General features: G+C 54.4%; 2 protein-coding genes across 18 annotated transcripts in view; one reads left to right on the forward strand and one right to left on the reverse strand.

Moving 5' to 3' along the window:
* The window catches only part of Znf618 (zinc finger protein 618), a 153093-nt gene extending 143705 nt beyond the window's left edge, over window positions 1–9388 (forward strand). For all 17 annotated transcript variants that reach the window (XM_078047999.1, XM_078048000.1, XM_078048009.1 and 14 more), the window contains 2 exons: window positions 1259–1360; window positions 1972–9388. In XM_078047999.1, coding sequence (XP_077904125.1) covers window positions 1259–1360; window positions 1972–3488 — 1619 coding nt within the window. In that variant the 3' untranslated portion in view covers window positions 3489–9388. The remainder of the gene's footprint in view (window positions 1–1258; window positions 1361–1971) is intronic.
* Window positions 9389–12523: 3135 nt separating this feature from the next.
* Window positions 12524–24994, reverse strand: Ambp (alpha-1-microglobulin/bikunin precursor). The gene is made up of 10 exons (XM_005320878.4): window positions 24784–24994; window positions 23860–24002; window positions 22436–22512; window positions 21581–21697; window positions 21110–21211; window positions 20375–20421; window positions 14958–15039; window positions 13750–13917; window positions 13284–13457; window positions 12524–12656 (listed from the first exon to the last, which is right to left on the reverse strand). The coding sequence occupies exons 1-10, from the start codon at window positions 24889–24891 to the stop codon at window positions 12625–12627; spliced, it is 1050 nt and encodes a 349-aa protein (XP_005320935.2). The 5' UTR covers window positions 24892–24994; the 3' UTR covers window positions 12524–12624.

Below are 24994 nucleotides of genomic sequence, written 5' to 3' on the forward strand. Positions count from 1 at the left end.
TTTTCCTGGGACCCCGTTTCTATCTGTGTGTGCGTATTGAACGGCCTGATGCTGCTCTGGCTCCGTTCGTTTCTGCCAGCCCTTGTCCTCTGGTGTTCAGGATGAACCTGCTTTTGTCTTCATGTTCTGATCTCTTCTCTGATGGCGTCTGATCTCCTTTCACCTCATGTGCCGTCCTTTCCACATGAGCATTCTTCCCGTTTTCCACTCCCCCCTCATGTTTGTGTTTCCCCTTGTGCCTCTGAGCACATGCACATGGATGGCTGCTGTCTCTGAGGACTTTGCTGGCTGCTCCGTCGACTCTGGTCTGCTTCTGTTGCCTGGTTTTTCTCCTGGTTAGTTGTACCCGCCTACTACTTACTGGATACTTGGTGTTGTGCCTTTTACATTGTTGGGACGTCATTGGTTTTTATCTGTTTGTTTGTATATTGTGACACTGAGGATTGAACTGAGGGCCTTGCTGATGTTAGGGAGGTGCTCTACCGCTGAGCTATACCCGGAGCCCTTTTTATGTGTTTTGAGACAGGATCTCACTAAGCTGCTCAGGCTGGCCTTGAATTTGACATCCCCCTGCCCCGGCCTACTCAGTGGCAGATTCAGTGGATTTCTTGAAAGAGGGTTGGATTTGTCTGTCTGCAGTCTAGTCATTAGGATGACCTTTATACTTCTGAGGCTTGTTCTCAAGACAATATGGCAAGCGGGGACCAGCCCTCAGTCTGCGGCACATTTAGTTCCCTGGGTAAGATGGGGACCCTGCCCAGTTCCTCTTGCCCTGAAGTCTTTTTCCCACCTGCCTGTCATCTTGTGCAAACCTTTTTTTACATACGGACCTCAGAACTTGGTGCTTTGTGTCGTGTAAGTAGGGCTTTGGTGTTGTTTCATTTATTTCATGAAACTGCTAATAAATATGGCAGAGTGTGGTGACACACACATATCATCTCAGCTACCTGGGAGGCTGAGGCAGGAGGATCACAAGTTCAAGGCTAGCCTAGGCAACTTAATGAGACCCTGTCTCAAAATAGAAAAGGACTGGTAGAGGACTTGCCTGGACTGTGGGAGGCCCTGGGTTCCATCCCGAGTACTGCTCCCCTGCCAAAAAAATCGTATTGAAAACACCCAAAAAAGTATCCGCTGTCTGCGGAGAAGGCAGGTTGACTGGCCTGAGTCCTCGTGTGGTTCACCTACCTCACAGTCTTGCCTTGTCCGTGGGCCAGCCTCTTGCCCTTCAAGGCAGCACCCTGTCCCCTTGTGCCCACAGCTGACAACGAAAACAACATCGCCTCCAACCAGTCCCGGTCTCCACCTGCCATAGTGGAAGAGAAGTGGAAGCCCCAGGCCCAGAGGAACAGCGCCAATAACAGTAGGTCTCCTCCACACGGCGGCGGGAGCCTGGCCAGAGGCCTGCCAGCCCCACTCCAGCCACTCCCCTGCTCCGACAGCCCCCTGTGCCTCCTGTGGTGATGCAGGAGGAGGCCTGAGGCTTCCAGAACACACTTGCACCTCATGCTAGAATCCTTAACTCAGGACAGAAGGCCCTGGGAGAGGAAGTGATTGTGTTTTGGTCAGAGAGCACCAGCTAGTGTCAGAATTAGGAGCCACCACCTGCCATTTCTATTGGCTATTCCTTCCTGCCACTGGCTACGTCTGTTTTATTTACTAAAGGTCCCTGGTTTGCATTGATTCCTACGTTGAGGGTGAGGTTAGTTGTCTTCAACGGTCTGGTTGAATGACACACAGGGCAAGTATGTTGCACATATACCACTATTTCCACGCCCATGGCAGACATTACCAATCAATTGTGGAACTTTATTCCTGTGAGACCATCACGTTAGAAGTAGCCTGTGCCCCCAGTGTCCATGAGAGATGAACTGTATTTGCCATCCTGTCCTAGATGTTTAGAGAATTATGCTGCTGCCAGGACAAGTACCTTGATGCAGAATTAATCACAGCTCTCTTTGTGTCCCTTGCCAGCCACAACCAGTGGGTTAACCTCCAACAGCATGATCCCAGAGAAGGAGCGGCAGAACATCGCCGAGCGGCTGCTGCGAGTCATGTGCGCCGACCTGGGTGCGCTGAGTGTGGTCAGCGGGAAGGAGTTCCTCAAGCTGGCCCAGACCTTGGTGGACAGCGGCGCCCGCTACGGGGCCTTCTCGGTCACCGAGATTCTGGGCAACTTCAACACGCTGGCCCTCAAGCACCTGCCTCGTATGTACAACCAGGTGAAGGTCAAGGTGACATGCGCCTTGGGCAGCAATGCCTGTCTGGGCATCGGTGTCACCTGCCATTCTCAGAGCGTGGGCCCCGACTCCTGCTACATCCTCACAGCCTACCAGGCCGAGGGCAACCACATCAAGAGCTACGTGCTGGGCGTGAAGGGCGCAGACATTCGTGACAGCGGTGACCTGGTGCACCACTGGGTACAGAACGTGCTCTCGGAGTTCGTGATGTCGGAGATCAGGACAGTGTACGTGACGGATTGCCGGGTGAGTGCGTCCGCCTTCTCCAAGGCCGGCATGTGCCTCCGCTGCTCAGCCTGTGCCTTGAACTCGGTGGTGCAGAGCGTGCTGAGCAAGCGGACGCTGCAGGCCCGCAGCATGCACGAGGTCATCGAGCTGCTCAACGTGTGCGAGGACCTGGCGGGCTCCACGGGCCTCGCCAAGGAGACCTTCGGGTCGCTGGAGGAGACCTCGCCACCGCCCTGCTGGAACTCCGTGACGGACTCGCTGCTTCTGGTGCACGAGCGCTACGAGCAGATCTGCGAGTTCTACAGCCGGGCCAAGAAGATGAACCTCATCCAGAGCCTCAACAAGCACCTGCTCAGCAACCTGGCCGCCATCCTGACGCCCGTGAAGCAGGCGGTAATTGAGCTGAGCAACGAGAGCCAGCCCACCCTGCAGCTGGTGCTGCCCACCTACGTCAGGCTGGAGAAGCTGTTCACGGCCAAGGCCAACGACGCGGGCACCGTCAGCAAGCTGTGCCACCTCTTCCTGGAGGCGCTCAAGGAGAACTTCAAAGTGCACCCGGCCCACAAGGTGGCCATGATCCTGGACCCGCAGCAGAAGCTGCGGCCCGTGCCGCCCTACCAGCACGAGGAGATCATCGGCAAGGTCTGCGAGCTCATCAACGAGGTGAAGGAGTCCTGGGCCGAGGAGGCCGACTTCGAGCCCGCTGCCAAGAAGCCCCGCTCCGCAGCTGGCGAGCACCCCACGGCTCAGGAGGATGACCGGCTGGGGAAGAGCGAGGTGTACGACTACCTGCAGGAGCCCCTCTTCCAGGCCACCCCTGACCTCTTCCAGTACTGGTCTTGCGTGACCCAAAAGCACACAAAACTCGCCAAGCTTGCCTTTTGGCTCCTGGCGGTCCCAGCCGTGGGGGCCAGAAGTGGGTGTGTAAATATGTGTGAGCAGGCCCTCCTGATCAAAAGGAGGCGGCTGCTCAGCCCGGAAGACATGAACAAACTCATGTTTCTGAAATCCAACATGCTTTAAGACTCCGGAACAGAGAAAAAGAGAAGAAAACAGAGAAACGACCGTTAGAAAAAAACACACAACACTGTCACAAAGAAAAGGAATTTAAGTTCTAAACACTGTGGACCTCATTATAAACGCCCCCTAGAAACTTAAGTGCTTTTTTCCAGTGTGTGTGTGTGCATGTGTGTCCACATCCACACGTGTGTGCGTGTGTCCAAACACACGTGCCCGGGGTGTGGGGGGCCTTGTGCTCATCTGCACATCCAGAGAAGCTTTGCACACGCGTGCACACACATACAATCCTGGTGCGTGTGCATGCACCTGCCCGCAGGTGTGTGTGCATTGACTGAGTGTGTCAGGAAAGCCGGGTGACTGGGAAAGAGGGAGAAGTTTCACCTTTTCTCGGGAAGGGGCTCTAAAGACTCCATTTTCAGGTGTGCAGATCAGGAGAAGCTGACGTTGTGAAATGTTCAGGCAGCTGAGATCTGAATGACTTGATGCTCCCTGTCCTCGCCCCCCCGCCCCCCACCCCCAGCCCTCCAGCCCCACCCGCCCCCACCCCACCCAGCTGCTCTGCCATGGATTCTCCAAACTGCATCAGATGGACAGTTTCTGCACTGGACTTTGTTTCTCGTTCACCTTCAGGGCATTGAGCTGCTGCCTGGGGAGCACCCTGGGGTGTCTCCCGGCAGCCGCCTTAGAAACACACCTATCTATCTCCCTAAATCAGGAAAAGGAGACTTTAAGAATATGAAGCTGACGTTTTGCTTTTTAATATAAGAGAGGGAAAAAAAGACATTTTTCAGAGAAGTATAGCTAACTGTCTCCACTCAACGTCGTTTTTTTTCCTAACATTTTAGCAGTTTTCTCCTCTTTTGGGGGGTTCGTTTCGTTTCTTCCGATTTGATTTAGACTCTGCTAGGAGGCACTGAATGTCTAACTTATGTTTCCGAGTTTCGCCCTTCTCGTTCACACTGTAAACTAGCTCATCTCAGAGGTACAGTCAGTACCCTAAGGTTTTTTCCTGCCTTCCCCCTGCAACCAGTTTTCACCTGTTGGCAGCAAGGTCAAGAGCAAGGTCTTGGCTGAGCTGTCTGCAGACCAGGGGTGGGGGCGGGGTCGCGGGAACCTCAGGCGCGGGGGTCTGGTGGAAGCCATAGGGGGCAGCACCTGGCATAGGGGGTCTGAACATAAGCGGAAGAGCCGCCCCCCTGCTTCGCTGCGCCTGGTACCGCGAGTTCTGACTTCCGTACCCAGAGTGCTCTGCGCTCCCCACCAGGGCCTGACCCTTCCAGCTCAACAGGGACTTCTGCCTTGATCCATGTTTGCGTCCACCACACCCCAGACCCACAGCCTCTCCTACTATTTCAGGGTTCTAGGGGGTCCACAGCCCTCCTGGGACCCTAAAGGCACTTCAGCCCTCTACCCAGGACAGTAGTAGAGCGTGGTGCCTTGTGGGTGGATGCACTGGACTTGATGCTGCGAAAGGGTCTTTAGGCCTCTCTGCCAGCCCTCAGCCATGAGCAGTTGTGTTCTCCGCAGTCCAGATGCTGAGAGTGACACAGAGGAAGATCAGCTCTCAACCCCCACCCGCCCCACCTCAGTAGAGCCGATAGTCCTACGTCCCTTCGGTGATCATGGCTGTGGGGCAGCGATGGTCACACTTAAGGCAGAGAATGACCACCTTTGTGGGGGCTACTGGCAAAGGAACCGTCTCCCTTCCTGGGGGTGGCTGTGTGACTCCCCCTCCCAGTAATGAAGCATTACTCAACTGCGAGATACCTCGACTACAAAAGCACTGTACGACAGCCCTGTCCCCTGTCCCCGGCAGGAAAGGAGTCAAGTTGGTCATGACTGAGGGCCCAGATCACCGTCTTTGGGGGCCGAGCCTGTGCACTTTGCCTCATGAGAACTGGCCCAGCCCTCCCTGCGGCGTCTGGGACGTTCTGGAATGGATACAAGCGGGCCATTTCCACATTCGCTCCAGCGAGCCCCGGTCTCAGGAGCCACTCTGCCACCTCTCCTCCTGGGGAAGTTCTCACATTTCCTCCACATCTGCAGCTCGGATCCTGTCATCAGGAGAGCCTCAGTGGAACAAGAACAGGGAGGCCCAGACAGGAGCTAAGGTCACTTTCTGGAGTGGAAACAGCAGCAGGCTCTTGACCTTCTGGGCTTTCCAGAAGGGGAGCTCTCAGGTGCTGCTGATAGACAGGCGTCTATAGCTGTGCTTGACAGATGTGGCTGGGGCCACAACCTGGCACTCCTCACCACACCCGAGCTGCCTGCTTTGTGTGGTCAGTGAGAGCCGCCTTGGAGCAGAACTGTGCTGGTGGCCCTGTTTGGGGGGGCCACTGAATTTGAAAGTAAGCATTTCGCTCTCTTGGAAAGCTTCTAGCAAGCCCAAGTGTGTAATTAGAACACTCGGCGTTCTCTTTTCTTTCCTCTGGAAAGAAAAGTAGAGAAAGTCTAAACTCAAGGTATCTGGCCACAGGCTGTCACCTGTCACCTTCTCTCTGGTTCTTTTGCACCTCAGTTCAGTGCTTGGGGCTTAGCTGGCCTCTGCAGGTCTGACGTGAAAGCCACTGTGTCCGCACCGAGCTGTCTCCTGCGGCTGCCTCATCCACATGGATAGCAAAGTGGTAGGTGGTCGTTTCTCTCTTGCCCCCTCTGGTTCCCCAGGGACTCCTGTCCCCAGTCCTGCTGCAGCAGACAGCTTAACAAAACCCAAAGATCTCACAGGCTCAACCGCTGGCCCCATGTCTCCAGCAATATCCACCTTACCAAATTCTAGCTCAGCCAAAGGATCCGGGCAGGCGCTCCCAGTTCATCTCGTGGTGCCTGGCCTGGCCCTGACTGTCAGAGTGTCATCTGCCTCCTGATTCTGTGACCACTGCAGGTCTTTCCACCACAGGCCTTTGAGGGCTGGGGAACCGGGAAATTGGGCCTTTTCTGTCAAGATGGTGGCCTGCTGGCTTGGATCCAGCTTGCCACGAGCCATGTGATTCCCAGGACAGAAATGGCCTTTGTTTGGACATCTATAGCCCCAAGAGGGGAGGTGGAGAGAATACACCTCCACTTAGCAGGGTTTTCCCCCCTCATCTGAAGTCACATTGTCACCACAGCCCAAGTGAAGGACCGAGCATTGTGGTCTCAGATTGGAGTAGACAGTGGGGGGTGTCTCAGGCCCACCAGGAGCTGTGCTGCCATCCCTCCCGGTCATGGGTGGATGCACCCGTCCCAGCCTGGTCCTCCTGTGGCTGGTGCCGAGGTTGAACTGCCAGGCCACCCTCCAGAGCCACGCAGAAGCTAGGAAACAACAGTGCCACCATCCCATCTGCCGCGTACCTTCACACTGGGCTAGGGAAAGGACATCGAGGATTCCTGGCAAGAAGGGTGGTCCAGTGGCCCAGATGAGAAGCCGCAGGTCTCCGGGAGCCTAGGAAGGAGTTGGACATCAGCTGCGTGGGCTGGTCCAGCGTCCCCTCTTTGAGTTCGACCCTTTATCTCTTGCACTTTGACGAAACACCAGGGAAGAATTCTGCAAGTCGTTTTCCACTGTGAAGCTGAACCTCTGCCTTTAGGAGTCCCCTGTTGGTGAGTGAGGCCACCTGTCGCTGGACTTGGGGTGGGCTCCTGGCAGGGTGGGCACCTGGAGAGACGTCAGGGATGCAACACATGCTCTCTGGGGCCATGGGGCCACCAGGAAGGCTCGCAGAGAAGCCTGTGCGTGGATGGAGAAGGGAGGCCCGTGAGGCCCAGCAGGGAACACCCTCTGTCCTTGTCATACCCGTGCTGTTCTCCAAGGGCACGGCTGGCAGCCTGCTGGCCTCGTAGGCTGCACCGAGCTCGGGCTTTTCCCAGGCCTGGGGAGCTTGACGGCCTCTTGTCTGGATGTGTCTGAAGGAGGGCCCCTGGGAAGGCTGCTGGTTTCGATGGTCCAGAGAGACGAAGGCTCGTTCTGTGCCCTGGAGATAGTAGACGGGGGCTCCTGTCCCGACCCTGCCAGCCCCAGCCCAGAGCCCGTCCCCAGCCGGGCAGTTGGGAGGGCTGGGAAGGACCCCCACTCACTGTGGCTCATGTTTGCTAGGCCAGTTTTGGTGAACCAATGATACAGTGTTTCCCTCTTATGTTTCCCCCCAGGGCCCTCCAGGGCTTCCCGGGGATTTTGTTGTTGTAGTTGTTTTTCTTCCTCTCATTTGGGTCTGGCTTTCACCCGCCGAGGCCTGTGGTTTCTGTGCCAGACATACCTGCTCCCGCTGGGATAGGGGGCAGCCGCGGTCTCACTTACCCATGCCTCTCCACCACCTCAGGCGTTCTTTAAGGACTGATCCTGTGCAGAAGAGTCGCCAGGTCTGTAGCTGGGCAGTGGCACCACGACCCACAGGGTCCCACCCTCCCAAGCGTCCCACTGGGCATCTTGACTCATCGAACCAAAGTTCCTTAAAGGGGCACAGCCCAGCCTTGTCCACAACCTCAGGGGCCTGGGATTCCCGTGGCGCACCCTGAAATCCCAGCCGGCACAGACTGGGGTCTGAGGCCAGCCGCAGGGAGGGGCTCCTTCCAAACCCAGGCGCTGGCCGCTCTCCACCTGGCCTGGCCGAGGCGGTGGCTTCACCGTGGTGAGCCAGCTCCTGAACTGCCGTGGGCTGGGACTTGCCAGCCGGAGAGATCAGGAGCCACGCGGTCTGGCCATGCAGATCCCGATCATCAGGAAACCATTTTGTACAACCACCCGACGCAGAGATATTTTGTAAGAAGCGTAAATTATTTCCAGTTGTTTTCTGATCCTACCTTTTTCTTTACCCCACACTCCACGTTGGCGATTCGCTCACATCAGGTAAATCTTGAGAAAGCCTTGGTGCCCCCCCTGCCCCCACTCAGTAACCACGTGCGTGCGCCCTCGTCCCTTCTCAGTAGTGACAGCGTTCTAGGCAATACCATAGACACATCTGACTGTGTCTGTCTCTCCGAGTGCAAGAAACTCAAATCATCTTAAAAAAAAAAAAAGAAAAAAAACGAAAAAAAAAACACAAAAAAAATTTACAAAAAAACAAACAAAAAAAATATCTTTTTTAGGCCAGAGTTTTCTACAGGTATTAATGAATATTTTTCTTAATCCTTATAAGTTTTATGTGTTTAATATTTCTTAATACCGGTAGCATTAATTTATACTTTTGTAGCAACACAATATTTTTATAAACAGCCAGTGCTTGGCTCAAGTCTTCACGGGGGTTTATGCAGGGCCATCTTGGGGACCCTGTGTACCATGTACTGTATTTAAAAAAAAAAAAAAAAATACCTAGTGTCACACTTGCTGTGTTGATTAACAAAAGGCGTTGTTGGCGGTCTCCTGTGTCGTTGATGTACATTCGGCGCTTCTCCGAGGAGTCATTGCATGGGGGTTGAGTTGAGGTTCTTGTGATATGTGAACCCCCGAGGCCAATCTTGAGGGTTTATTTAGGGTTTTCTGTGTGTCCTTTGGGTCTTTCTTTTCGCTTTGTTTTGGTACCGTTTCTCCATTTACAGCCCAAATCAGTTTTCGTGATGTTTAAAACTTTTACTGATTGTCAAATGGAGGAAAGGAACAGGAAAAAAAAAAAGAAAGAAAGAAAAGATTTTTACTAAGTAATAAAATTTAAAACTGAGCTGTTTAAATGTTGCTGTTTTTACCTGTCTGTTCTCGTCCGAAAGTGGAACATTCCCAGGGAGAAGAGGAAGGTTCCATCGGGTTCCTTAAGTCACCAAAAGCCCCAGCCCAGGATTCAGTTCCTCCCCCCATCCCCTGAATTCTCGCCACGCTCTTCCCCGGTGGTTGATACCAAGGCAAAACATCCTTTTCATGGTTAGAGAGGATCAGTTGCTTAAATGAATTCATGTTGGTTGTATTTATGGTTTTACAATAAAACGACCTTTAGGAAGATGCGCTGTGTGATGTTTTCTCTTGGGTTAGGGGTCGGGCCGTGCCATCCAGCAGGACTGCTCTGCTCACCTTTTTTGCTGCTATGACTTAAAAGACCCAACCAGCACAACTGTAGAGGAGGAGAAGTTTACCTGGGAGCTCCCGGTTTCCAAGGTCAGTTTCAGAGGTCAACCGCAGGCTCCATTCCTCTGGGCTGGACGTGAGGCAGAACCTCATGGCAGCAGAGTGTGGTGGAGGGAAGCAGCTCAGGTCGTGGTGATCAGAAGGCAGAGACTGCACTGGCCACACACATACACATACCCCAAGCCCCGCCCTAATCCCCACCCCTCCAGCCACACTGGCCACTCCAGGGATCCCAGCAGGGATTGATGCGCTGTCACCCAGTCATTCCTCCTCCAGACCTTCTTGCATGGTCTCACACGTCTAAACCATAACAAGGACTGAGTGAGGAGGTGAGCCGTGGGCAGGTGACCCAGGTGGCAACTTGAAGCATGCTGGGGGTGCCACTGAGGCTGGGCCTGCCAGCTGTCAATCGGTGAGTCATTGGTGAGCTTCGCTGGACCAGCTCTGCTAGTGTCTGGTGAATGAGTGGGGGTCATGGCTGAGAAGAGGTGGCCCCTTGCGTGCTTGCTGTGGACCCTTGCGCCAGGCACACACCCGAGTGTGCCAGACCTATGGGCATTCATGTGGCTCTTGTGCCCCTTTTACCAGCGTCTTAGGCCTCATGGCGCATGTGACGTTGAAACTGTTGTGTCATGGTCCGTTTCCCGGAGAAGAGTGTCTGTGGTTTTTGTCCAGTTCCTCATGGCACCTGGGCACTTCTCAGCACCCTCACTGTGAGCTTGGGGACACGCCCAGGGGCACCTGGTCTAGGCCCCAGGTCAGTCGTGCTTTTCTTTAGTAACTCAGACCCAAGGCAAGTCGAGAGGGAGAGGGAGAGAGACACTTCCGGAAGACCAGCTATGGCCCGTGCAGGGCCTGCTGCTGGGTAAAGCTGCCGCCTGATTCTCCAGGTAAGTGAATCACAGGACCCTGCCTGCCCTTGCTTCCTGTCTCCAGGAATGGTCACTGACTGGACTTTAAGAGGGTCTCTGAAAAAAATCCCATCAAATCCCTTGTGACAGCTGAGAGGCTGCGGAAGCTGGACCAACCTCCTAAAGAACAGCAGCCCTGCTCTCTGCTGTCCTCCTTGGGGGACAGGTGTCCTCCTGCCAGGTGACCTGGACATGCCTAAGCTGTGCAGTGGAAGTTGGAAGCAGGAGCTTCTCTGCATCTCAAATAAGAAGTCTGGAGGCCTGCAGAGGAGCCTCTTGAAGGTCATGGTCAAATAGGGCCAGGGTGTGGCCCAGGAGCTCCCAGCCCTTGCAGGCAAAGGGCCAGCCTCTGGGTTCTACAGGATTGTCTTTTAAAAAAAAAAGGCAAAAGAAAGTCGTGTGACTTCACTGAGCAGCCACGTCTATTTTGTAACGAATGTAAGCAGCACCATTAAAAGAAAAGTCGGAGAAGAAACTATTGAAGAATCAAGTGCATCTTCAGGGAAGGGGCAGCCACTTGCCTGGGAACGATCCCTGGTACCTTCTGAGATGAGCCTGCTGAGCTCTGTGACAGGGTCACACTGCGCCCCCACCCCACCCTGGAGGGAGTTTATTTAGTTCATTTCATTTTGGTGAAAATAGGTAGCAAGTGACACAGAAAGAAATGGCTCAGGGAGCAGGCAGGTCAGGGATAGGGCTGGTGAACGCCGAGGCGAGGGCCCTCCAAGGGGCATCTTGTCGCCCCCTTGGCTTAAGGATGCAGCCCAGGGTGGCCAGGACCTGCTTTCATGAGAATTGAGAAGGCTGGGTTCTACACGGTGGTTTCAGAAGTGCACAGAAGTATCTGTGAGCCCAATGTCCCTCCCACCGGCAGAAGGCAGCTTACAACAGTGGCGGCCATTTGTTAAGCATTTGTCCTTCAGGTCACTTCAAAATCCCCCTCTTCAGAGAGGCACCTTCAAAGTCCCATCAGCAGCTGATCCGGTGTGGGAGGCACGTGGGGACAGGATGGACATGACACGTTTGTCAGCGTCAGGCTGAGGAGCCCCCGGTCATTCCTCTTGGAACAGCCAACTCCCCTTGCTCCTGACCCACCCACTTCTGCCCAGGGAGTCCTGCTCATGAACAGAAACACTGTCCTCAGGACAGCTCTGTCGGAACCTGGAAGCCACGCCCCTGGAATTGGGAGGAGGGTCTTTGAGGGGGCTGCAGAGCTTCTTGTACCCACCTCTGGCCCCTGGGTCACCCCCTCAGCAAGAGACGTGGAACTCCCTTCCTCCTTCCTGATCTGTCCAGAGCATGGGCTGAGTCAGCATGAGAGGCAAGCCCTTGACAGAACTGACCTCTGGCCCTCAGGACGCTGGTCCCTCCCCAGAGAAGAGGGGCCCAGCCCTGCCGGCTGTCCGCAGAGTGCCACCAGCAGGAGACAGTCATGAGTCCCATGTTTATAAATCCAGTGTGTAAGTGGAGAGTCCTGGAGGTGTATCTTCTGGCCAGTTGGTCCTGGAGCAGCCCTGGACTGCCCACCTACACCTTCCCAAGCATGCGAGAAGGCAGCCTGCCCAAGGGCTTCCTTAGGAAGCAAGGAATAGTCTCCTTCCAAGGCCAGGGCCAGGGTGAGGATTCCAGGGGACAGGTGCTCAGAATGAGGTGGGGACCAGCCCCAGCACCCAGCTTGGGGCAGCTGGGGATGGGGACGGGGCAATGGCTGAGGGAAAGTGCCAGAGAGGAGTCGGGTCAGTCAGGGACCAGGAGTGGTTCAGGCACGTGCTGTTCTCCCTCAGCTCCCTGGGCACACTAGGGCACCAGTATTTCCTCTGACCCTGGGTCACTCATGACCTCCATCCAACGTCTCCCAAAACAACTGCCCGGAGTTTCATGAAAGCAAAACAAAACAATCCCCTTCCGCACTGTGGTGGAGCAGGGGGCCGCGCGCGGCTGCACACTTTGCACAGACTGAAGGGGGTTCCGATCCACTTCCAACCCACGCACTTCCGACTTCCCGGACGCTAGGTGGGCCACGCCCCACCCGGCTTCTTCCCCTCCCACCCTCCTCCATCTTGTTCCATTTATGGTGGCAGTGCAGTCAGGACAGGGAATTGCAGCAAGATACCATTTGGTTTTATTTGGACCCGGGTCATCTGCCCCAGCCTGCCCTGGGAGGGACGCTGTCCACCCTCGTTTGCAGACTGGCCAGCCATCAGTTGGAGTAGCGCAGTAGCTCCTCATCCCCTGTGGACACAGAAAGGCTCAGGAAGGGGCTCCAGGGTGGGGACCTCCAGGGGGTGGGGGAGGGAAAGCCACCTGAATGTGGGGGCAAAAGCGTCCACTTGCCGAGTGACAGCCCGGGGCATGCCACAGGATGATGTGGATTTTTTGTTGTTGTTGATTTGCCTTAGGTACCATTTTGCAATGGGAAAAATCAAGGCACAGAAATCTCATGTGGCTCCTGTCCCCAAATAGTCATTATCAGCAAAAACTGCCATTAGCTGAGCACTAATTCTGCCAGGTACTGTGAAGTCTGGGAGGTGGGTATTTTGTCCCATTTTACAAGAGAAAATGGTAGCTCAAATTGCCCTTGGCACACGCACCCCCACCCTGCAGCCAGCCTGAACATAGCAGAAGGCGAACGGGAACCCAGCTCTCCAGCTCCTCTGGCTGCAGGCTCTGAGCATGCCCGATCCTGGCCCGGGTAGCACCCTGGGTATGGCTCATTTTACATTTGGGAAGCTGAGGCCTCAAAAGTGGTGGCCTGCTCACCAGGAATTCAGCTCTGCAGGACCCACCCCTTATCAGGATTCTCCCCCCTGGACCCTGGCAGCCCGGTGGTCCAGCCTGGCACCCCTCAGGGCCTCCTACCTTCGCCAGGGACGCCGCAGTACTCCTTGCACTCCTTCTCTGAGTAGAACTTGTTGCCGTTGCCTTGGCAACCCCCATAGTTGAAGAGGACGCACTTCCCCTGGACGGCATCAAATGCCCAGAGCTCTATGAACGCTCTGCAGGGACCAGGGACTATGGGGAGGCTGCAGGCCGCTGTGCGGAAGAGAGAGGCATAGTGCTTCAGTGAGATTTGGGACATACTAGGGCTCCGGAGCCAGGGCCCTGCTCAGCTGGAACCCGTGGTCCCTCTTTTACAGATGAGGAAATAGATCCACCTTGGCCAAGGGACATCTCCACCCAAATCCATATCCTATGGCTTCAGGAGCTTGCCCTGAAATTCCACCGTTGGACACCCTCCCCTGGCTCCCTGCTCCTTGGCAAGGGGTCTTCTGGGAGAATGGATGGTGTGGGGGAATGGAGGCGCCGAGCAGGGGGCCACACTCACCCACGGTGCGGCACGTCTGCAGACACTCCTTCTCAGAGACGAAGTTGTTGTCGTTGCCTAAGCAGCCGCCATATTGGAAGGTCTCACAGGCCATGGACGATCCATTGTAGAAATACCTCGGGAACAGGCCCAGGCAGGGGCCTGGTGAGTGGGCCAGCTGGCAGGAGTCTGGGAAGGGGCCAAAGAGCAGCACTTACTGAGTGCTTACTGGATACCTCTTACCAAGCAGGGCACTTAGTCGGCATCATCTCCTGTAATTTTCCCCTCATGGATAAAGGAAAGATCATCGGTGCGTTTTATAGATGAAGCAACTGACTCTCGAGAAAGGCCAAGTGACTCACCCAGGGTTACACAGAAATAAGGTCCCAAGCCAGGTCTGTTGGACTCCAAAACCAGTGCTCATTGACTCCATCACATGGGAGTTGACCCCCAGTGACCCCCTGTGTGGTCTTATCTGCCCAGAGAGTCTGTGCTGGCAGGAGTGTGATACATTTCCACCCCACACTGGCCAGTCTGATCCCTTCACTGCGGTGCCACCCCACGCCTTTGCTCTCATTGTCCCTGACTCCGGGGTGTCTTCCACAGGACCAGATGCCTCCACACAACATGAATTTCCCTTGGTCCAGGAAGTCTCCCTGACCTCCGCACCCCGAGTCCTCCGCGGAGCTTCCCCAGCCCTTTGCCGACCCTCTCTTTGGGATCCATCACTTTCTCCCTTGGATGTCCCCACCACCACTAAAGCAGAACATTCAAGAAGACAAGAGTGGTTTGTCTCCGAGACTCCGTGCCCAGCACAGGGCCTGTTTTCTGCCGAGTGAATTGAAGTCGGAGTCAGTTGTGTGCACTGTCAAGTTCACCAGGCATCCTCAAGCTCTTCCCCTGACTTCTACGGAAGCCCTGATGGTCAGCCCACTGGCTACTATCCCATCACAGAGGCCCACTAGCTACTATCCCACCCGGAGGCCACCCTGTGACACAGGCAGAACAAGAGCTCACTTCACACCACGGAGCTGAGGACCAGCCTTGTGTTCCTCCCGTCCGCCACAACCCTACAATAGTACAGAGAACTCCCTCTGCCTTTCCTCAGGCCAGTCTGACTCTGCAGCAGGAAGAGAGGGACTCCACAGAGATAAAGCAGCCCGGGTGAGCCAGCCATGGGCCCTTCTGTCCGAGCTTGGCAGAGTGGGTGAAGAGGCAGTGCTCCTTACCTTCCTTCCTGTTGAAACCCGCTACTGGCGGCTCAGCCCCTGATCCTTCCTGCTCTTGGGGCAGCACAGCCCGCCGGGCTCTCTGGGGGGGGCAGAAAAGAAGCTGTTGAGAGACCCTACCACTGTTGCTCCCCTGTGCCCCTGGGGAATTGGGGTATGGGTAGAAGCAGAGCTACTAGACTGGTTAATGAATTCTTTTCCCAAGAGCATCAACCTGAATTCCATTGTGGGCATCGCAGGGTAGATTTCTAGTCAGAAATGAAAATCAGAACTGCAAGGCCCAGTGCCTCCATATCCAACTTCTAGTGAAAGGCCTAAAGGAATTGAGCAATGGGAAAGTCTCTCCCAGAGCTGGAAACCCAGGAGGGGCACTGTTCCCATGCTTGAAACGTGAAGGCATTCTGTGCACCCTGGAGCGTGGGTGCCGCTGATTTGCAGGAGGCGCTGACCAGGCCATCATTAGCTGCTTGCAAAGGAAAACTCCATCTCAAGCGTAAGAAGGAGCCCCAGGAGTGACCCAAACACCCCCGCTGCAGTGGTGGGGCCTGCAGGGAAGGGCGGGCTGCCAAAGCTGTCACGGCATCCCCGAGTCTAGGGTCTCCTGAGGATGGGTCCCAGGGCAATCAAACAAAGAATGAGCAGGGAAACTGCCTGCCACCAGGCAGCCTTTCTGCCACAATGAGACTTAAACTTAAAAAAAACTTAAAGAGCAGAATTATAGAACCTTCAATGTTCTCTGCTCCTTTCAAAGTTCAAATGAAAACTGTCGGGGCTCCCAATCTCTCCCAGACTCATCTCAACCTGGTGGCTTGTGCACCTTCCTTTATGAGCACAGAAGAAGGAAGGAAAATCATGGGATAAGTCAAATAACACAACTACTCAGAAGAATTGTATTGAGTTAAAGAAATGTTCCCACTAATGCAGGATGATACTAAGAAAGAATAAACAGAAGCCATCAATGAAATTCAAAATGATCTGCAACAATATAACAGGAGGCAACAGTGATGGCAGTGAATGTATAAAGGCAGAAAATTATTGGGGCTGGAAAAGGTGTTGAATTTAACCACATAGTAGGGTGCAGTTTAGACACTATGGCAAATAAATCCACATAATAGGAGTTCCACCTAGAAAGACATGCAATAGAGAAATAATAGAAGAAAACATTTATGAGTTGAAGAAATACTTGAGTTGCTCAATTATAAGGGAAAAGGAAAAATTAATGAGTTTTCTTAGATATTCAAGGAATGAAGGACAAAGAGCCTGGTGGCCCTTAGAGTAAATGGCAGAAGTTCAGAAACAATATCTGAGCATTGGAAGAAGGCAAAGGTTGTCTCTCACTCATTTGAGCTGTTGACCACATGATATAACCACAGAAAGACATTCTTGGCTCGGTTAGGACTGAGAAGTTTGCCACCCACATGTCATTCTTGAAAAAATTACTAATAGAAATATTCCCACCCATTGAGAATGGAATCTGACTGTCAGAAATACCAGATATGATAACGAAGAAATATGGAAAGCTATAAAGCCAATAAAATGTAGAGTTGAAATAAATAATTGCTACAATGATTATGGAATTTAATGTAAATTTTTCAAACAATTTTTTAAAGATGAAAAATGACAACATCAATCTCAGAGCAGATCCATTAAAAAAAAAAAAAAAAAAAAAACAGGACCATGGAAAACCTGAAAGGATACAAATAGAAAGTAAGAAACAGGGGGAAAAGAAATGTGGGGTATTTCTGTCTTTGGTAAGGACAGTCATTACTTACTATTTCATTCTTGACACTGATAAAGAAATAAAGATCCATTGGCATCTGGATTCACAGGTTTCTTCCAAGTGCCTAACACTTGGGAAAAAATAATTTAAAAAAAAAAACAGTCCCCAAATTTCCATCAATGTCACTCAAGTAAGGGAAGGGGATGTGATTTAAAGTCAGAAACGTTAACATTGGCAATCAAGGAAGGAAACAAATCGTGCTGGAACTGAACTTAATGGATCTTGCAGCTCTGAACGGTGCCCTCCGACCTCCAGGGTTGGTATATCATAAATTTGTAATTCTCCCTAATTCTTCCAAATCCAGAGAGAAAAACATTGAGGGGTACCCAGTCGTTTTTCTTTTCTGACAGAGGAGCCATGAAAATAGGCTCAGAGAATAAACAAGTAAACATGGAAAATACAGCTCCATTCTAAGAGAAGGAAAGGTTCTGAAGCGACACAGTCCCGGGCTCTAGGATGAGTTGTCGTGAGACAGATGCACATGACACCAGCCCAACCAGGTGCAATGAGCCCTACCGAGAATATTTTGCAGTCCTTCAAAATACAAGCAGAGGAAGAATGTTATGGAATGAATGGTGTCCCTTCTAAAAGTCACCCATTGGAGTCAATCCCTAGGACCTCAGAATGTGACCTTATTTGGAAATAGGTCACATTAATAAGGTTAATTAATTAATTATGTAATTAATTAAGATGAGATCATTAGGGTGGGCACTAGCCCAATATGAATAGTGTAGTTATAAAAGGGAAACATTTTGACACCAAGACATGCATACAGGAGAAACTGATGTGAAGACAAAGGCAGGGAGTCCGTGAGGCACCTACCAGCCAAGGAGGAGCAGCAGAATGCCAGAAACCCACCAGGAGGTAGATGAGGTCCTCCCTGGCAGCCCTCAGAAGGAACCAGCCCTGCTGACACCTTGACCTTGGATTTCCAGCCTCCAGAAATGGAATCCAATAAATTTCCAAGTCTCCAGGGTGCTGGACCTCATTATTGCAGCCCTAGGAAACTATCAGAGCTGGTACCTGGACCAAGATGGCGCACCTCAAGGAAGGCTTCTCCCCTCCCCTACGCCATTTTCCAGGACTTCAGAAACCTGGATGAACACAAGATACCTAGGGCTTACACTAAAGTAGGCTTAGGCTCAAGTTCAGTGGGAAGAGGACCAAGAGGTTAAAGGACACCCCACCCCACCTGATCAGAAAAAAAACCCAGAAAGCCCAGATAGAGCAAGAGCAAGATAAAGCAAGATACAACGGAAACTACCCAAATCCACCTCGGAAATGGATGAGTAAGAGAAAGAGCGCAGCCTAAGTAAGTTGAGAACGACAACTCCATGAATTTGGAGCTGCCAAATAAATTGTGAACTGAAAAGACAGCATTGAAACAGTCAGGAGAAACTAGCCGACATGGAAGACAGAGGTGCTCCAGGTGAGAGAAGGGGTGCTCCTGACCAAGGGCCCAGAAGAGGGGTTCCACGACATTGTGCAGGAGACTTCCCTGAAACACGGAGCACCCGTCACCTGCGTATGGAGAGAACACGCTGCAAGCCAGGAAGTGATTGTATAGAATTTTTGACACCGAGGTGTGTCCCTGTTGACTTTGACAATAGAGAAAGGCTTCCCAGGCACCGGGGCAGAAGAAAACAAGTCCCCTAGAAGGAGAGAAAGTGTGACCCTGGCCTTGGGTTTTCTACCACAGTCATCAGGGGGAGAGAATAAGGAAGCCACAGACACACAGTTCTGAGGGACAGCCAGGGTGCCGTATCCCAGCAACGTGGCCTCCGCATCCTCCAGAATGGGGCGGTCATTCTCAAACATGCAAGATTCCCAGGTTCAAACCCCCAAGAACCACCTCAAGAAAGCCACTCCACAAAGAAATGGCCCCAATTCAGAGACCACTGAAAATGAGTGACTCAGGAGCCCAGGTGACTGTGGCTTCATCCACTAAAGGTGACACGTGGAATCCACCGTCCACAGAGCTGGGAGGGCCAGGTCTGCTGTCTAGCCATCCCGCCCTGGGATCACCATGGGGGTGACAGTGACAATCTGGAGACGGCTGGTGTCAACCTGGACAATGCAAAAGGAAGAGGAGGAGGACATGGGACCAACGTGGAGCGGGGACGTCTAGCTAATCGGAGAAGCGGCTCTTGTGTAAAGTCGTGGACGGCGGCGCTGGCCCCGCTGATCTTTTCGTGACTTTGCCTTTCCTTAGGACGCCCATCTCTGGTGGTGAAGAGATGTTTACTTGAAGTTCAGGAAGTCCACTTCAACTCCTTTGTTTTTAAATCCAAGTGAAACTATGATTAATGTTCTTAACAACTAAAGATGACATCTGCAGCATAATCCCAATAAATAACAGTCTATCCCTACGTCCATCTGTCCTTCCTTCTGTCACGATTTGATTCCTTTAATGATGGGAATGCTGCTATTTTGGGGGTGGTGGGATTTAAAATAAAAACTAATCTATCTTGATATTTTTCTGTATGGATTTCTTCATAATGAGCATATGTGACTCTTATAAGATCAATGGCAATTTCTCTTAAAAACATAGGAGCAAATATGTACTAGGTCAATAGGGTTGACTTTACATAGGAATAGGAATCTTTTTTATGAACTGGGCAATGAACCCGGGGACTCTCAACCACTGAGTTCTTTTTATTTTTTATTTTGAGACCAGGTCTCACTAATTTGCTTAGGGCCTCGCTAAATTGCTGAGGCTGGCCTTGAGCTTGAGATCCTCCTGTCTCGGCTCCCAGGTGTGCGCCACCGTCCCCAGTGGGATAAGGACATTCTTATCTCATTTTTGGGTTTTTTTTCAATTTTCAATCTCTCTCTCTCTCTCTCTCTCTCTCTCACACACACACACACACACACACACACACACACACACACACACACGTATGACGAATGTAACTCCCAAACAGAGAACATGAAGAATGAAGAATATGGCAATAATCAATATGGCAATAGGAGGGAAATAAAAGGGAGGCCCAGATTCAGAAGGAGCTGAGGAGGGGGCTGCCTGTTCTAATTGGCTGCTTTTCAGGGACACCAACCGCCTTTATTTCCGTGCACTGAAACCATCATCCTCATTGGAGACTGTTCCTTTCTTGATGAGTGTCTCCCTTCTTTTTTTTTTTTTTTTTTTTTGTACCAGGGATTGAACTCAGGGGCACTGGACCACTGAGCCACATCCCCGCCCTATTTTGTATTTTGTTAGTGACCAGGTGGCACTGAGTTGCTTAGTGCCTCTCTAAGGCTGGCTTTGAACTCACGATCCTCCTGCCTCAGCCTCAAGGGCTGCTGGATTGACAGGTGTGCACCACCATGCCCGGCTGAGCGTCTCCCCTCTTTGAGACCCTGCTCAGAGCTTTTCTAACGGGTCCTTGAGTTGCAGCACAGCCCTGGAAGGTGAGCATAATGTCCCCATTTCCCAGGTGGGACAGTGAGGTCCCAACGGGGCAGCAACGAGCTCAAGTGGCAGAACCAAGGTGGAGCCCAGGTGGGTCTGACCTCAAAACCCAGGCCCAGGGCAGGCTCCTCCGCCTCCTCAGTGACCCCTGCAGCATGGCAGGGCCTGAGCCAGGCCAGCAGCAGCCCAGTGAGGAGCCTGAAGGGGGCGGGGAGCAGCACTTACCGAGAGTGGGGTGGGCTCTGGCTCCTGCTCCCCAGGGACACATTCCCCTAGGTCAGGAGACAGGAGAAAGGAGTAAAGAGGAGGACCAGGCTGGGGGGAGTCCTAGACCCGATTTCTTTCATGGTGCCAATGGCTTCCCGCTAGAACCGTCCTGTGCGGTAGCCCACCTCGTGACCCCCACCACCACCACTGGGCTTGCTCAAGGTCATTCACTGAAGAACAGCCTGTTGGCTGCACAGCACCGCCATCTGTCCACCCGGCCAGCGCCATCACGGGAACAGTGAGAGCACCTGGGGGGCCCCATGCTGTGGTCCTTAATGGTTTACCTCACTGACCCCTCACGGGCCTTCCCTTAGAGGAAGGCATGATTATCCCCATTTGACAGATGGGGACATGAGGTGGACCAGCCAAAGCCACCCACCCAACTGAACTTGAACACAGATGCTCAGTTCCCACGCCGCACCCCCACCCCACCCCAACCCCAGCTCCGTGTCGCCCCCTAGAGGATTGTTGGATTTCTGTCCATCCTGCTGAGAACATGGAGTCCAGCCCCAGCTCTACCGCCCCGCAGTCACAAGACAGCAACAATCCAGCGGCTCTCTGCTAGTAAAGAAGGGAGGGCACTATTGTCCCTGTTTGTCTCAGAGGGTGATAGAAAAGATCCATGGTTTGGGGACAGGGAATGAAGAACGAGGAGGGGACGGGAACTCGAGGTGGGGTGAGGGGGCCATTCACCTCTGTCGGCCATTGTGAAGATGGAGTCCTCAGGGATGCCCACGCCCAGGGCCACCTCCCTGAACGCCTGCAGGAGGCTGTCCCTCAGCTGTGGCCTCCGCCCTGCAGGTGGGAAGCAGAGGAAAGTTCTAGAACTATTGACCTGTTCAAACTCCGAGACACACTTAGGGGAAGGAAGGTTCTCCAAGAGGAAGAGGGGCCCCTTCAGGCTCCCACACGGGGCTCCTGGGTCCCCACCCCAGGCTCTTCCCACCGGCTCTTTCAGGGGCCTGGAGGCTCCAGATGACTTTGGAGGTCAAGTGAAGGGGTCCCGCCTCACATGGGGACCGGGGCCCTGCCTCCTCCGGAGAGCAAAGGCTTTCCCCCACCTGGAGTCTTGTCAAAAGGAAAAGCAAAGCCTCCTGCTCCTCCCACTCCACTTTCCCGAAGCCCACGAAGCTCCAGGGGGCTCCTGTCGTCACTGGTCCTTACCGTAGAGCTTGGCGGTAATGGTGGGTCCATGGTGGCGGCTCATTTTTTTGGTCAGAAAAATGGCGTACTCGTCATAGTTGGTGTGCACCACGTAGGACTCCATGGTCATGTTCCATTCTGCACAGGACAGGCAGCCAGGCCACAGGCACCGGTGGTCAGAGCCTTGTGTACCTCGAGACCTGCTGCCCGTTTGCTGTCACCTCGTGCCTTCCCCGTCCACCTGGCCACCCAGCCCTCCTGGGTGTTCATTACCAATCCCCATCTTCGGTCCCTCTCTCCAGCCACTGGGCCATCTCCTCCACACCTGCCCTGACTGCCCGTGACTCCATCCAGCAGTCCTCCCTAAACCTCTCTCCCTCCTCCTCCTCCTCCCTAAACCTCCCCCCTTCCTCCCCCTCCTCCTTCCCTTTCTTTCTCCTTCCTCCTGTATTCCTTCATCAATTTAACCATGGACTCATTGATCTGGCGTCCATACCGATCACTCATCCATGGACCCATTTATTTATCTATCCCTCCCTCTATGCCTCCTTCCATCTGTGCAAAAATTCGTAAATTCCTGATTTCTTGGCACATGGAGCATATTTGCTGAGTTGACAAAGGCACTCATGCCCAGGGCCCTCTATCAGTGAGCACCAGGCTCAGCAAGACCCTGGGGCTGGTGGCATCTTGAGGTCACCCTCCGCGCTCAGCGCCACCGCCCTCCTCTGCACACGTGCCCATGGGGGACGAGGCAGGCAGAAGAAGAGGGGGAGGGATGGAGGGGCGCCTGGGGGAGCTGGGCGACACCTCAGCTAGGTGGGAGGGACGGTCGCAGAGTGGGGAAGGGGAGCCGAGGACAAGAAGGTGGCCACGTACTGGGCTTGCGGTGGAGGAACTTGCCCGCCGTGCTGGTCTTCTCATAGGCCGCGGACATCTCCTCGCAGACGCCCCTCCTGGAATGAACCCAGGAGAGGAAGTCGGCACCACCCGGCCCTCCCGCAGGCTCTTTCCAAACATCATGTTTCTCTTGTCTCATTTAATTTCAAATCAACGTTTCCAAGCATCTTGTCTAATACTCAGGCCAGCCCTCATTTTACGTATGAGGGAACAAAGGGACCAGTCGAGGCCATTCGCTTGGCAAAGCCAACACCAACATCACTGACCCTAACCAAACCCCGCGGCGAGCCGATGCCCTGGGGGTGGGCTAGTGCCTGCGTGTGTGGGTTCCTTCGTGATCCTGAGGGCCTCCTGCCTCCCCAGTTCCCCTCTATACAGTGGGACAACGACGTAGCTCTACCCCACACTCAGTCTACCGCTGGGGGGGGGCCGCGGTGAGCACTGCGTGCAGGTGGCTGTCACTGCTGCAGTGATTCTTAGCCACCCAGGGGACATTTATCAGGCAGTGCACTCGCACCAAGCCCCATGTTCTGTGCTGGGAATACAGACGCAGCAAGACGGCCCGAGCCTCTCCTGCAGCGGACCTCCCTGAGGACCAAGGAGGCTGGCCAGAGGCAGACAACCAGAGTGACCATGCCAGGCTGGGGAAGCCTGGTGCTCCGGCAGCTCAAAGGAAGGCCTGTGGCCTGCACCTGGGGTCCAGGGAGGCCCTCCTGGAGGAAGTGTCATGGAACCAGAGCCCCGGGGATGCATAGGAGTTAGCCCAGGGGGCGGGGAGAGGGGCTTCCAGAAGGAGCATCATGTGCAAAGGCCGGGGGTGGGGGGTGCAAGTGGGTGAAGGTTTTCAGGACTGCAGGTCCACCAGGGCAGGTCACAGTGCATGGGAAAGCGTGGGACGGTGACTCACAGGTGACATGGGAGGCCCGGAAGGCCTCTGCGCCCAAGGTCTCAGTCTAATTCCCAAGGGCAGCCTGGAGCATGGAGTAGGCCAAGGAGCCCAGCACCTGAGCAGATGTGGGTTTGGGGAGGTCTTTCTGGTTTCTGGGTGAAGGGTGGACTGGATGGGGGATGGAGGTAGACGGGGGACAAGAGTCCACAGGTTGCTACAGACAACCAGAGAGAGCCAGCTTGGCCCAGGGTGGGGGTGGGGGGGTGGGGGGAGAAGTGAGGCTGGCCCCTGGGGGTGGCAGGGATCTTCCTGAGCCAAGGAAGAGCAGAGGAGGAGGAGGAGGACGAGGAGGAAGAGGAGAAGGAGGAGGAAGAGGGGGAGGAGGCTGAGGTCCAGAGGGGACAGCCTCGGAGGCCCTCCTGCAGGAGCTAGAGAGGGACCTGGGGCTGGGGGCCAGGACGTGGCAGGGCAGGCTTCAGAGACAAGGTGGGTGTCCCCTCCGCTCCCCGCTCACCGCCAGTGGGTGTGGATGACGCTGATCTCCGACGCCGTGGCCCCCTCTCCCAGCACCAGCGTGCTCACGCTCATCTTGTCCTTAATCCTCTTCAGCCAAGGGCAGGTGGAGCCAACGGCCAGGTTGAACCACTTCCCGTAGATCTAGGAGGCAGGCTCAGGGTTGGTCCCCTCCGGCCCCAGACCCTGCCTACGCCCCTCCCGCCTCCCAAGGGGCAGCCCTTGAAGCAAGAGCGTCTCACGACACTGTGGAGTCACAGGCCCCAGTGGCTCAGGAAGGAGGGGTGCACCCGACCCCCCTGCCACTCAGAAGGTTCCCTGAGCAGACTGTGTTGCTCCTGGGGACGGGGCTGACCTCTATGTCCCCAGGTCACCAGCCACTGCTCCTCAAGAGACAGTCCTGTCTTTACTCCTCCAGGGACGGGGAGCCCCGGGACCCGGCCCTGACCAAGCTCTGTCCTGCTTCCCCGCTTCCCGTACAGGCTCGTGGGCACACGCCTGCCCTGTGCCATCCCGGGTTCTGTCCCTGCCATGAGTGGGGCGAGACCCCGGGATGGGCCAGCAGAAGGACGTGTAGGGAAGGTGAGTCACTGAGGACCAAGGCGGGGACAGGGTGAGCCTCGAGATCCACGCCACGTGGGCGGCTGAGGGGCTGCAGGGTGGCCGCCCCAGACGAAACCTGCCCTGGGGCAGCCTCTCTGGGGGCCCAGAGTCTCCTTGGAGCCTGCGGGGACAGGATGCTTGACTCGCGGGATCTGAGGTGAGAGGTCCCACGGAATGAGGGACAGACGGGTCGAGCTGTAGCTTCGAAGAATCCCAGAGCCCAAATGGCATGACAGGAGGGACCGAGAACTGGACCTCCAGAGAGGAGACCGAGAGCCCTCGAGGCGCCCACAGCCACCTCCCCCAGAGAGGACAGCCTCACCCGGGTGACGTCGAAGTTCTCCTGCACTTGGATGTCATCTGGCACAGGGTCAGCGCTCGCCGCCACGCAGGTGGCCAACAGCAGAATCGAGCCTCGGAGACCCCACATGGCTCTGCTCTCTGTCCTCGGGCGGCGCACTGCCTGCTCTGGGGACAGAGGGGTTGCAAACTTCCTGCGGGGGCCGCTGGGAACTGGGGCTAGGGAAGGGGCC

The sequence above is a fragment of the Ictidomys tridecemlineatus genome, chromosome 4, assembly GCF_052094955.1.
Source record: "Ictidomys tridecemlineatus isolate mIctTri1 chromosome 4, mIctTri1.hap1, whole genome shotgun sequence".
In the NCBI taxonomy this organism is placed as follows: domain Eukaryota; kingdom Metazoa; phylum Chordata; class Mammalia; order Rodentia; family Sciuridae; genus Ictidomys; species Ictidomys tridecemlineatus.